General features: G+C 40.7%; 1 protein-coding gene across 3 annotated transcripts in view; it reads left to right on the top strand.

Annotated features, from left to right (window-relative positions):
• The window catches only part of LOC111835802 (rab11 family-interacting protein 5-like), a 39,018-nt gene that overhangs the window by 2,984 nt on the left and 21,146 nt on the right, over positions 1 to 14,888 (top strand). For all 3 annotated transcript variants that reach the window (XM_023796472.2, XM_023796473.2, XM_023796474.2), the window contains one exon: positions 13,397 to 13,905. In XM_023796472.2, the coding sequence (XP_023652240.2) occupies positions 13,397 to 13,905 (509 nt within the window). The remainder of the gene's footprint in view (positions 1 to 13,396; positions 13,906 to 14,888) is intronic.

The raw sequence follows: 14,888 nt of genomic DNA on the forward strand, positions 1-14,888 counted from the left end.
GTAGTATTTTTTTTTTGCCCAGCCATGTTTACTGTTAGAATACATCATGAGTTCTAATATCGGTCATTGATCTTGGTCACTGTTTTGGTTTATTTAGTGTAAAAGTTACAGCCCAAACAGGAACTGGGAGTAGGGAGGTTGTCACTGGAAAAAAAATTTTTTTTTTGACCTTTTTGCTAATTATTGCTGTTCAAGGTCAAGTTTTAATTTGCACTTAGTAACATTTTGTAGCAGTACACTAATTTTGTATAACTAAAACAGTATATAAAAGGTGTTAAAGTGGTGTTCAATGGTAGGATCATTTTATTGGATTCAGAAATGTTTTGCCATTTCTAACCCAACATATATACACTCACCTAAAGGATTATTAGGAACACCATACTAATACGGTGTTTGACCCCCTTTCGCCTTCAGAACTGCCTTAATTCTACGTGGCATTGATTCAACAAGGTGCTGAAAGCATTCTTTAGAAATGTTGGCCCATATTCATAGGATAGCATCTTGCAGTTGATGGAGATTTGTGGGATGCACATCCAGGGCACATAGCTCCCGTTCCACCACATCCCAAAGATGCTCTATTGGGTTGAGATCTGGTGACTGTGGGGGCCATTTTAGTACAGTGAACTCATTGTCATGTTCAAGAAACCAATTTGAAATGATTCGAGCTTTGTGACATGGTGCATTATCCTGCTGGAAGTAGCCATCAGAGAATGGGTACATGGTGGTCATAAAGGGATGGACATGGTCAGAAACAATGCTCAGGTAGGCTGTGGCATTTAAACGATGCCCAATTGGCACTAAGGGGCCTAAAGTGTGCCAAGAAAACATCTCCCACACCATTACACCACCACCACCAGCCTGCACAGTGGTAACAAGGCATGATGGATCCATGTTCTCATTCTGTTTACGCCAAATTCTGACTCTACCATTTGAATGTCTCAACAGAAATCGAGACTCATCAGACCAGGCAACATTTTTCCAGCCACGCTCAAAATTGCTTAAATCACCTTTGTTTCCCATTCTGACATTCAGTTTGGAGTTCAGGAGATTGTCTTGACCAGGACCACACCCCTAAATGCATTGAAGCAACTGCCATGTGATTGGTTGATTAGATAATTGCATTAATGAGAAATTGAACAGGTGTTCCTAATAATCCTTTAGGTGAGTGTACTTATTGGCCACTTTATTAGGTAGAACTTGCTTGTACCGGGTTGGGCTAAGTATTGCCTTCAGAACTGCATTAATCCTTCATGGCATAGATTCAACAAAGTGCTTGAAGCATTCCTCAGACACTATGGTCCATGTTGACATATGTAGGCAGCACCTTCTTGGTGCACATCTCCTGTTCCACTATATCTAATAGGTGCTCTATTGGATTGAGATCTGGTGACTGTGGAGGCCATTTGAGTACAGTGAACTCATTGTCATGTTCAAGAAACTAGTCAGTGGTGAATTTAGCTTTGTAACATGGTGTGTTATCCTGCTGGAAGTATCCATTACAAGCTGGGTTATAAAGGGATAAACATAGTCAGCAGCAGTACTCAAGTAGGCTGTGGCATTGGCACTAAGGAGCCCAAAATGTGAGAAGAAAATACCCCCATATCATTACAGCACCACCACTAGTTCATACAAGGCAGGACGGATCCATGCATGTTGTTTACGCCAAATTCTCACCCTACCATCTGAATGCAGAAATTGAGACTCATTGGACCAGGCAATATTTTTCCAATCTTGCATTGTTGCATTTTGGTGAGCAAGTGCCCACTGTAGCCTCAGTTTCCTGTTCTTAGCTGACAGGAGTTGCACCTGGTGTGGTCTTCTGCTGTATCCCAAGGTTTGATGTGTTGTGCATTCAGGGATGCTCTTGTGCAAATCTTAATTGTAAAGAGTGGTTATTTGAGTTACTGGCATCAACAACCATGCCATGCTCAAAGTAACTTAAATCACCTTTCTTCCCAATTCTGGTGTTTGATGTGAACATTAACTGAAGCACCTGACCTGTATTTGCAAAACTGTATATATTGTGCTGCTGATATATAATTGGCTGATTAGATATTTACTTCATCGATCCAGCAAGCAGTTGAAAAGGTGTACCTAACAGTGACCAGTGAGTGTACAGTACCAGTCACTTGTATGCGTATACTTGCTGAAAATTATGATCATGAGCCACTATAGTATAGTATACTATAGCCAGAGTTGGGGAAGGTGCTTTTAAACGGAAGCTTTTTAAGCAACTTATTATTAAAAGTAGCTAAGCTACAGCCAAGCCTGAGTCCTGCACCAGGTCGAGTACCCGCAGATAGTTCCTGAAACAAATGATCTTTCAAATTTCAACAGAACTCCAAATTTCTCTCTTACATCTTCGAGGGGCTGAAGTCTGTCCTTTATAGACTGGATGGTACAGTCCAAAAGAGTGCTAAAAGGTTGTTAATGTGTATAAATGACTGTTTTTCTGCACCAGTGGTGCTAATTAGCATTTTTTTGTGTGAAAGTTTGCATCATCAGTCTTTATCCAAAACATGAAACCTGTACAGGTCATGTTTCTCAGAGGAAAACACACTGGAAACATGGGGTTCCTTTTTAAATTTAAATAAGACCAAAGTCTAAAATAAAGTACTGGATTACACCTGAAAAAAATGTATGTCAGTCAATCAAAACAAATAAATAATAATCTGATATTTATACTCCATATGTGCCAATTTAAAAATTGTCAACCTTACTTAGTCCTGATAGAAATATTACACCATGGACTCTATTTTAATGATCTAACGCAAAGCGCATCTATCGTTTATGGGTGTGTCTAAATCCATTTTACTATTTTGATGGTGGAAAAACCAGACTTTGCACCAGTGCAAGTTGCAAAAAGGTTGTCCTATCTCTCTTAATTATTCAGAGCCATGTTTTGGTGTAACATGTAATGAACCAATCAGAATGGCATGTCACCTCAACTTTAAAAGGCAGTGGCGCATGATCTATGGCGGATTGCTATTACGATGGAGTGTTTGCCTGGCAAGCCAGATCGCTTTTTGCCACAGGGAAACGGACATGCTCGTGCGCAAGGTGAAAAGGTGCAAGCACATCATCTACCGGAGCACCACTGTTGCACCTAAGCCTTTCGGGGTGAAGCAGGGATGGGATGAGGATGAGGATGAGGTAGCAGCGAGTGTTTCTTCAATTTCTGGCATCACCAGATCATCTGCGCAGTGCCGAAAGCGGTACAATGATATTAGAAGACGGGGAAGCTTGCTGATGAAGGAGAGCAGCAGCTGGAAACGGGGACTTTATTATGCTTGTGTTTTTTTTTTTTAATTTTGGGCCTGCAGTCCACAAAATATGCAATTTTTGTTGAAACAAAACTCAACTTACTTTGTTGGCATCAGCGCATGCAGTTCAGCATCACACCTTCTGAAGTCCTCTAATGTGTCCTCATTTATGTCCAAAAGACATCCATCACGCATGGCAATGTTACGCAACATACAACATGCCACAAAGAATGCTGCGACCTTCTGAGGGCTGTATTGTAATGTTCCACCGGACTTATCTAAACATAAAAAAACACATATTCAGCAATTGAATTCAATTACAGTACATTAATTCTGATAAGAAGTCCTCTAATGAATATATGAAGTAAAGAACAAACTATCATTAAAGAAAAACTTTGGAGTACAGTATTAGAATTAAGCACGTATTTCAATTAAAGGGACATTTGGAAAAAAAAAAATTATTTTGGTGTTTCATTAAACACTATGATCACGTGAAAGGACCAGATGTACTCTATAATAAATTATATACACTCACCTAAAGGATTATTAGGAACACCTGTTCAATTTCTCATTAATGCAATTATCTAATCAACCAATCACATGGCAGTTGCTTCAATGCATTTAGGGGTGTGGTCCTGGTCAAGACAATCTCCTGAACTCCAAACTGAATGTCAGAATGGGAAAGAAAGGTGATTTAAGCAATTTTGAGCGTGGCATGGTTGTTGGTGCCAGACGGGCCGGTCTGAGTATTTCACAATCTGCTCAGTTACTGGGATTTTCACGCACAACCATTTCTAGGGTTTACCAAGAATGGTGTGCAAAGGGAAAAACATCCAGTATGCAGCAGTTCTGTGGGCGAAAATGCCTTGTTGATGCTAGAGGTCAGAGGAGAATGGGCCGACTGATTCAAGCTGATAGAAGAGCAACTTTGACTGAAATAACCACTCGTTACAACCGAGGTATGCAGCAAAGCATTTGTGAAGCCACAACACGCACAACCTTGAGGCGGATGGGCTACAACAGCAGAAGACCCCACCGGGTACCACTCATCTCCACTACAAATAGGAAAAAGAGGCTACAATTTGCACGAGCTCACCAAAATTGGACAGTTGAAGACTGGAAAAATGTTGCCTGGTCTGATGAGTCTCGATTTCTGTTGAGACATTCAAATGGTAGAGTCAGAATTTGGCGTAAACAGAATGAGAACATGGATCCATCATGCCTTGTTACCACTATGCAGGCTGGTGGTGGTGGTGTAATGGTGTGGGGGATGTTTTCTTGGCACAATTTAGGCCCCTTAGCGCCAATTGGGCATTGTTTAAATGCAACGGCCTACCCGAGCATTGTTTCTGACCATGTCCATCCCTTTATGACCACCATGTACCCATCCTCTGATGGCTACTTCCAGCAGGATAATGCACCATGTCACAAAGCTCAAATCATTTCAAATTGGTTTCTTGACCATGACAATGAGTTCACTGTACTAAAATGGCCCCCACAGTCACCAGATCTCAACCCAATACAGCATCTTTGGGATGTGGTGGAACGGGAGCCCTGGATGTGCATCCCACAAATCTCCATCAACTGCAAGATGCTATCCTATCAATATGGGCCAACATTTCTAAAGAATGCTTTCAGCACCTTGTTGAATCAATGCCACGTAGAATTAAGGCAGTTCTGAAGGCGAAAGGGGGTCAAACACCGTATTAGTATGGTGTTCCTAATAATCCTTTAGGTGAGTGTATAAATAAAATACAATAAAATAAAATAACCAAAGAGCATTAGTGTACCTCAAGGGCATAACCTGTGTTCATAACGAGCATCGTGCACCTGCAGGTTTCTAAAACGCGCCACTTAAATGCTGTTTAACAATGTGGCTTTTGTTGGTCAAAAGCGCAATGTCATCTCGCTGCCTTAAAGTAGCAACACGCCGGCAATGCGCCCCACCACACCTCCATTGTCCTCAGTCTTTTTCTTGCTTCTCTGTTTCCTGTAAGAAAAGCATTGTGATATGAAAGTGGTAGTGTTGCGTGAGCTTGCACCGTTGCTGACTTGCTTCATGAGGGCATAATGGGACACTTCCCGTAAGCCAGGGGTGGCCAATCTTATCCACAAAGGGCCGGTGTGTATGTGGGTTTTCGCTGCAACTCCCTAATTAGATTACTAATTAGTGGAATGATTGGCTGAAGAGTCCTCACACCTGGGTTTGAACAGCTGACCTACAGGTTATCCCAAAAACCTTCATACACACCGGCCCTTTGCGGATGAGATTGCCCCCCCCTGCCCTAAGCCGTTACTGCTTTGAGACACACTTCAATATGGCGACGGGTCTTGGGAACACCCAAAAGAAGGCAGAGAGGTGAGGCAGAGTGTATAGCAGGGTTCTTCAAATCTGGACCTTGATTCCAAATCCAGGCCTTGTTCTCAGTTCTCCCAGGTAGTTAGTTTAATAATTACTGATTCTGATTGGTCAGAGGCTTCACACCTGACTGACAGGTAAAGGAAGGCTGGAAAACCAGCAGTGCTCGGACCTCAAGGACTGTGATTTTAATAACCCTGGTGTGTAGGAACCAGTTTCAGATTAAGCCTGTATGACACTGCAGTAAAATTAACATTACATTCAGTTTTCCGGCTGTAAAACAGAGCAATTAAAAAAAAAAAAAAAGGTATAAAAACACACATTTGAAAGTTACATGGTGTACATTGTCCCCCGTAGTTTAATGTTTAAAGCACACTTAACTGGACATGTCTATATCATTTACGTTTGCACTTATTAATTCTATGATTTGTACTTTAAACGGATACAGTCCAGTCATTTTTAGTAACACAAAAATATTGCTAGGGAACGTAAAACTATTTCAGAAAATATGTTCCCACGTAACAGGCTGTTAAAAAAATACTGAAAACAATGATTCTGTAGTGCACTTTTTTTAGGGGGGGGCAGGTGTCACAGGTGTTTGAATATATTTGAATTAATTGTGTGACATATTCATTCAAACTTTATTTTTGAAAGCAGTGACAGCCCTAGTAAAGCCCAACATGTGTCTGTTCTTTGAAGTCACAGTATTTACTGTTTGGAAGGACTTTGGGAAATGACTTTAGGAATTACAGTACTGACTGAGTAACATTTGATTCCTTCTATCTTTCACTCTATCTTAGGTATTCCTTCATGTACTGATTGGATGCATGTATTCCACTGATTCCTGCCTTGTGCTCTATGCTGCCTGGTATAGGCTTTAGGCTCCTGGAATAGGAGGATGAATGGATGGATTAATGGATGGATGAAATAGACATATTACTAAATCCCTTCTGTTCGTAAGCATGCTTTGGCATATGGCTCAGTGAGCTAAACCTCTGTGTTGGAAGGTCGCTGCTTCAAGCCTGGCCTCAGCAGGTCTGTGGGTCCTTGAGCAAGGCCCTTAACCCCCAGCTCCCTGAGTGCCACAATGGAGGGCTGCCGCTTGTAGCCCGCTTGCTTTCACCTGGAGAGTAAGATGGGGGAGGTGAAGGAGAATTTTCCCGCAGGGATCGATAAAGTATCAGTTATTATTAATAAATTGCTGTTAAATATGTGCTTCAACTCCATAATATTTGATGTTTTTATAACAGTTGTTCTTATAAGTTGCAATATTCTTGTGAATATATTTTTTCAAATCCTCATTAATGGGATTCACAATGTCTTTCTTACTGACGATGAATCTCGAATCGGTGAAAAATTGATGTAAATGTACAGGTATGATGATTTAAAATGAATCACTACTTTAGGAGTACTTCCCGGTACTGTACTCAACAGAGAAACTGGTGTAATATTACATTTGATTTCACAATGTCAGTTCGACATCAGATGTCATTGCGTATTCACGCCGACGTCGCACGTTAGTTTTTGGTTTTGACCGAACACGAGGAGCGAATTTGAAATTGAGGACACCCCCCCCACCCCCCCGATCTTATATCATCGGTGTGGCAGCATTTTAGCTTTCCGGTAATGACAAACGAAAATGGCGAGAAAAGCACAGATAAGACAAAAACTGTGTGCAAACATTGTAAAAGATTGACAACATACACAAATAGCACAATGAGCATGCTTCAGCATGTCCATCACCGCCAGAGCGAGGATTACGCAAGAGGACAAAATAATTTTTTTTAAATCATCAGAGACCAAAACACATTTTTCAAAATTTTCACGCTGATTACATATCTGTTTTCAGTTTTTCTCTGTCACGTCAACTTTTTGATTTATGAGTAATGCTAGTTAATACTGTAATTGCAAGTATTGTGTACTAAAATAAAAGCATCACTGTAGTATAGGGTAAAATATTCTTTAGAGCAAAATGAAATAAACAGACAGTGGACATAAAGAAATTGAAAAGTGTTTGTTAACTACCATTGTTTCTTCAAAAACGCTTTGAGTTTGATTGTCTTGTGTACACCATGTCTGGATTGTCGCAGTACAGCATCCAGCAGTAGTTGGCCATCATGCTTTCACTGTAACCAGCTGCACCTTCTCTGTACTCCTCATCACCTTCTACAGAATCAAGACCATCATGTGGCGGTACAGGAACAGACAATGAATTGTCATGAGGAACAGGCCTGATTGCAGAATCTAGGCTGGGATATACAATTTCGTGCTTAGTTTTAGCTGAGAATCCACTTGTATTCGTGCGGCAAAAGTAGCAGTCGTTGAGATGGTCTCGCGGTTCCCTCCACACCGTCAGAATTCCAAATGGCATTGCTGCCTTTCGCCGATTTAGCCAGTCATGGAGACCATTTGAACAACTGGTGCAGATGGCATGTGGAACCCAAGATTTATCCTGGTCTTCAGGTGGACAGCCAAAGTATAATTTGTATATCTTCTTAAGATCTGCAGTGATGGGGTGACGTTGTGCTTTTGTTGTGAATGAACTACACACATAACAGAAACTGTCTTCGATTTCCAGGACGATGACCCAGAATTCAAACTCGTGAGTTAGATTTAGTATTTCTTTTGCAATAATTGAAGAATTAATTAAAAAATTGTTGAAAAGCTTACGTCAGCAAAACGAAACCTGAGGCACAACTACCTGTGTTTCCCACCAAACTAAGTTGTATACACAAGACATGCGCATGCGCACTAGGTCAAATTAATTATACTCAAATCCCAACTAGACAAGTGTCAATAAAACATAAATCAATATCTAGTCACCTAGAGAACAGTGATGCTCTCTATAAGATAAAAAACACAGACAACTCTTGTAATACACTTAGGTAGACTTGACGTGCTAGAGAAAAACTAAACACAGATTTGAAATCAGCATGAAAAATACTACAAAACCCACATAAAATTACCTCTGATGAAAATGACCTCAGAATGAACTCAGAATCATGCATTGTATGGAATTGTGAGTTGAGTGTATCCTTACATCCCTACTACTATGTATGCTTTTTCTTCTTTCATGTATTCTAATGTAACATGAAATTTGTTACACTGAGCTGAAGGACAGCAGGCATGTAAAAAAAAAAAATACATACATACGACTAATCAAACTATGCCAGCTTATTCATTTTTCCCAGTGGGGATTTTTTTGTGCATCTGTGGAACTGATAAGTACGCTCTCCATTAAGCCATGAAAGACTAGTTTCAACTTTACCCTGAGAACGTGGCTGCCATCTGTTCTAAGCTACAGTCTTGCAGTAAAGACATTTTACTTATATTATCATCTAAACCTCATTATCATAGTACAGCTGATATCTACTGAAGTAAATTAATGAGATGCTACAATAATATAGTTCAAAGAACTCTGACATTTTACACTACCAGATTTTTACAACACCAACATTTGTGTAACTTTATGAATTCTTCCATTTTTAAAAATGAGTAACTTAACATTTTGTAATTTTTGGAGAGGTAGTATAATTTTTTTTAAAAACATTACATCTTTTCAAATTCTATAGATATTCATTCAGCTTATAAGTCAAAGATGAAAAAATGCCATGTCTCACCATAATAAAGGCTGAAACCTCTTTTTACAGGGTCAAGGGGTTTACATATTGTGCAGTTGTGTTAGATGAGCTAAACACCATGTGATTGTTGCATCTAGGCTTGGTGGGTCCAGCACCACAGTAACAGCTAACCTCTTGTCCACTACAGTAAATGGTAAACAGGAAATATTCAGTCAAGTGGAGTTCTGTAGCTGAAAGCACTTAATGAGTGAGGTTGCGGGGAATGGCAGACTTGTTAACGCTAACAGGAAGACCACAAGTGCAAAAATAACAGCTCAGCACTACTGTTGCTGCAGAAAATATTGTCTGAATGCACAATTGGTATGCCTTTGAAACAGTTCTGGAGGCAAATGTGGGTCTATTTTCCATCTACTTTTTAATATTGTAATCTAGTGGGCTTTCTCTTTGATGTGCTGATTAGGAATTACTTATAATAAAGATTTACGTACTGTGCCTCTGTTATACTGAACTCCAATATGTTGTTGGAAACACATCCAATGTGCCAACATATTTAAGACAACATCATCCAAATGTGTGTATGATCAGAGGAAGACAGAAACAGTAACTGAGTATTCCATCCATCCATCCACCCATCCATCCATCCACACAGAGCATAAGAGACAGGCCCATGGGGAAGGTCCGAGGGGAATGGGATCGGGACAAGACCAAAGCAAGGAAGGAAGGCAGGATAGATCAGGGCTATTCAGAGGACATAGGCAAGAATACTTAGGAAGTCTCATACGAACCAACAATATTTTACACTGAATGTGAGGTGGAACAGGATTAAATAGCAAGTGGAGCAGGTGTTTCCACTCTGGCAAAACTGATGCCACTGCGTTTTCACGAGGGCAGTGTGACAGAACCCCCCCTGACATCCACCTCCTGGAAGCCAAGGACGGTGCCTGGGAACAACCCTAGTGGTGAGGAGCCAGCCTGGTCAAGTGGACGTAATGGAACTGAGCCACTAAAGCAGGGTTGAGTACATTAGCAGCCAGCACCTAAGTCTCTTATTCTGGGCTGTAGCCCTCCCAGTCCACCAGGTATTGCAGCTGACCCCACTGACACTCAAGTTCAGGAGGGCCCGGATAGCGAATGCCTTGCCGTCGTCCAAGGGAATGGGCGGTGCGGGTCCCGTGGAGGGATGTGCCACGCTGTAATGGATGAGCTTCAGCAAGGAAATGTGGAATAACAGTAAGATGTGATAGATGTGGGGCAGCTGTAGGTGGTACAGTAGGTCATAGAGCTGATGTTTGAGAACGTGGCAATGTACTTTGGTGACAACTTACAACAGTTAGGGAAGCAGGTATTATGGCTGAAGAGCCAGACCCGTTGACCAGTTTGGGAGGTCAGGCCCAGACGGCAGTGATGGTCAGCCTGGACCTTCTGTTGAACTGACTTGGCCTGGAGTTGGTGGTGGGCTTGGTTCCAAACTTGTTAACTAAAGGGCAACCACTCCTCCACCGAAGGAACTGAACTGGGTTGGGAGTTCCAGGGGAACAGAGGTTTGTGCCCAAGGACGCGCTGAAAGAGAGTATAGTTAGTGGATCGCTGAGTGAGGAAGTTCTTGGCATACTGATCCTGGGGTAGGTAATGGGCCCGTGATACCGTGGGACAGCGAGTGGTATCTGGAAGTGAGGCTGAGAGAGATGTTCAAATGGGTACAGAAGGCACAGGAGACCCTCGCGATAAACTGAGGCCCCCGGTCTGAAACTATATCGTTGGGTACCCCGCAATACTTGGACACCCAGCTGAAGAGGATGTCGGCCAGCTCAGTGGCCGAGGGACCTGGCCACCAGTAATCTCGGGCATGCAGGCGAGCTGTAGAGATCATGGCTGGATGACTGAATCTGAATGTAACCGTTGTAGCATTGGGAATGTACCCATTGGGAATGGCACATGCAGAGCTCATACAAAAAAGCAGTGGTAAACTTGAAACTTTAAACTAATGCTAAACATATACTACATAGTTTTGAAAAGGAGCAGTCATTAAAATTACAAAGCTTGCTAAGTTTTGTTTCCAATGACAATATAAATGTTCTAGTGAAATGTAAACCCCACACTTTTTGACAAATTTTGTCACCTAGATTCCTAAATACTGCAACTGTAAAAAATAATGTTGCTCATGCAAGTAAGCAAGTAATATTTTCAAGTTAGAATTTCAATATGGCAATTTGAACTTTTCAGAAATATGCTTTAGCCTTGAAAAACACAATACAATAACAAAATAGAAATAATAATTATTACTATCATTATTATTATTATTAGGCCTATTCATGTTTTTAATGTTACATGGTTATTATCTACCATATTATGTAAGATGATATGGCTAAGCAACGGGCTAACCTTTGTTTTAGCAGCGATGATTTTGACATACAGGAATTGTAGAAAGTAAATTAAGCAAAGTAATCTAAGTAAGTGTGATGACAAAGACAAACTAGGCTACTCTGTGAGGCTAAATGGCACACATCTGTGGTTAACCTTGCTCGGTGAGTCTATCAAACCTGAATGTCTTCTTTTAAGATAGATTTGCATTGTAGTCGTTCTGTGGTGATATTTAAGTTCTGCTTTCCAATACTGACAGACGAGTGCATTTGTATTCACTTTTAATGCAAAGTGCTCTACACAACTGGGGCTTTTGCTCTTTATTTGGACCGTCATCTGCTATACTCCGCTATCCACCATTCTGCCGAGCAATTGAGGAGGAAAATTTTAATCGATGCTTTTTAAAAATACCGTTGATTCAAATAATCGTAACAGCTCTACTCTGGACAGATTTTCTCTACCCATGATGCCTTTCGATTATAAATGCCTCTGTCTATCATAGCAACTTAAGTGACAGTAAATTACCGGAAGCTTCTAACTAGGGTTGGGCTAATGGATGATACCATTGTACCTGTACATCACCGATGACTGAAACACATCACAATACTGCGCCAGCATCACAACCCCCCTCCCCCATTACCATTAAACTTACCCTTTTCACCCTGCACATTCAGCTTAGAATATTTCGTGTTTAGGAAAAATATCATCAGTGAACTAGTAATAATATAATGACTAGAGGAAACTCTTGCTGGTTTATTATCACATCCAGGCTGTTATAATCCTAATTTGCCCTAGTTTATCCTAACTAATTGGTTTCAGCAGACTTCAGTAGGCTTCAGCAATTTCAAATAATTCATGACTTTTTTCTATTAGTTAATAATAACCAGAAAAGACAAATAAAAAATTATTTTAAATCAAAAATAAAATAATGAAGTTGTTCCCGATCATACTTACTTTAAGAAAAAGAAAAAAAACAGAATGAACTCTGGATTTCCATTTTAGATTCAATTAACACAATTTAAATGCAGACACTCTTCACATAATGACCTACCTATTTAGCGAATGTGTGGACTTACGACCAGCTCTCCAACCAGTCAGTGTTGTACTCTGTATGAGAACTCCGGTCATGGACAGGGCAGCGCGGCCTCTCTGTGTCAAGCATCTCATGTTGCATCACCCTTTCTCAGTCTTTTTCTTTATTCAGAAAAAATACAAATATGATAATTGATTGATCCCGGTGAGGAAATTGTCTTTACACCTCCCTCAACTTGCTCTTTGTAGAGTAAGCTGTCTGTGAAGGGCAGCCACCTGTTGGGGCACCCAGGGAGCTGGGGGTTATGGGCCTTGCTCAAGGACCCGCAGACATGCTGAGGCTGGGTTTGAACCGGAGATCTTGTGATTACAGGCACACAGGCTTAGCCCTCTGAGCCACACGCCACCCCTATTTACCTATATTTACTGTAAGCAGATCTTAGTAATGCATATTACTTTTTATTACAGTATGTGTGTGTATATGTATATATATATATATATATATGATTATAGTGTACTGTATACTGTAATATATATATATGTATTATAGTATACAGTACACTATAATCATTTATAAATATACTAAACATGTTAAACATGTTCCTTCAAAAGGAATGGGAAATCTTAAGTGCAGGTGTCAACCCATTTTTTTGTAATGCTGATTATTAGATATTTGTCTATGTATCTACCATGCTGCTTGTCCAGTACAGGGTCCCCACAAGCACCATTCAGGCCGTTCTGTCATGTTTTTTTAAACTACGTAACTAATGCTCTGTCATTCCTCTAATCTGTCACTCCAGGTGGTACAAACTTCATTCTAAATCTGGAAAAAAGGAGAAGGATCGAGGCGAAGTGCAGGTCACTGTACAGTTCACACGCAGTAACTTGACTGCTAGCATGTATGACCTCTCTGCGAAGCATAAGCCACGGTCTCCTTTTGATAAGCTGAAGGATCGCATGAAAGGCAAAAAAAGAGGGGATATGGAATCATCTTCTGCCATAGTGCCAGGAGGTTTTCAGATCCTGCCCCATATACGGAAGAGACTGCCAAGTGACGGTGGCGGGGAGGAAGAGTATGAAGACGATGAGGGAGGTGAAGGACGACGGAGCAAGATGAGAAACTTTTTCCTCGGTGGAAAACTCCGCAAGTCATCTGACACTCGGTCTAGCACATCCCTAGGTTCGGAGAGCAGTGAGTCATCTTCACGGGGGGGCAGTTTGAGCCCCACTGCAGGCATAAGCGTTGTGGTGTCAGACATCTCAAATTCCCCCAGCAGTAGCAGCAACTTGACTGCTGACATCAGCCCTGGTAAGATTCACTCAGGAAATAAAAGTAAAAATTATTTAAGGTTGGAGAAGTATTAAATTGGTTGTTTTTTCGCTTATATATATATAAATTACAGTGGTACCTCAGAACTCGAATTTAATCCGTTCAGAATTCCAGATGGAATCGTAAAAAGTTTGAGTTGTGATCGAATTTTCTCCATAAGAAATAATGGAAAACCAATTAATTGGTTCCCGGCCCCAAAAAAATTACACCTAAATATGTTTTTTTAGCATTTAAACACAAAATGAACCGGATAAAACAAGAAGAGCATATACTGTACTAAACACATCTAAGCACATTTATCAAAACAGTCATTTGTAAAGTAAGAAAATAAATGTATCCAAACAATGTGTAAAGTTAAAAAAAACAATGTGTCCTGCCCCGATCGACCGCTCCTTCCGTGTGCCACGCCCCCTCGTTAACCCCGTGTGGAATCCCCGTGTCATCAGCTGTTTCTGGTTGTTGTCATTAGTCCTCTGTATTTAGTCCGCGTTTCAGTTTGTTTCCCCAGTCCGGTCATTGTATTGTCCGTGTGCGTTTTGCCTGCCTTACCTGTAATTAAAACTCCGTATTCCCCGATACCCTGACGTCTGCACCTTTGTCTCTGTTCCATCCCCACTCGGCACAACAATATTATTATAATTAAATGTATTAATGGTTTATTATTAATATTAAAATAAAATAATCTTTATTTTTAAATATATTTTATTATATAATAATAATTACTGTTACTGTCTATCATTGTCTAAATGTATTTTTACTGTCTAAATATATGTATTCAGCTAGTGTGCACAAACATGCACGATGCTATCACAGCGAATGCCAGGCTGAGACTGAAGCGTTACCCTTTGTTTCCACTTAGAGATGTCCTGCATGACTCATTTCCCGGCGTGTACAAGTTATCTTAGGTCGGCGTTCACGGTTTGACTTCAGATCGAGTTCTAGGTAATTTTTTTTTCGAACTG

The sequence above is a fragment of the Paramormyrops kingsleyae genome, chromosome 25 (genome assembly GCF_048594095.1).
Source record: "Paramormyrops kingsleyae isolate MSU_618 chromosome 25, PKINGS_0.4, whole genome shotgun sequence".
In the NCBI taxonomy this organism is placed as follows: domain Eukaryota; kingdom Metazoa; phylum Chordata; class Actinopteri; order Osteoglossiformes; family Mormyridae; genus Paramormyrops; species Paramormyrops kingsleyae.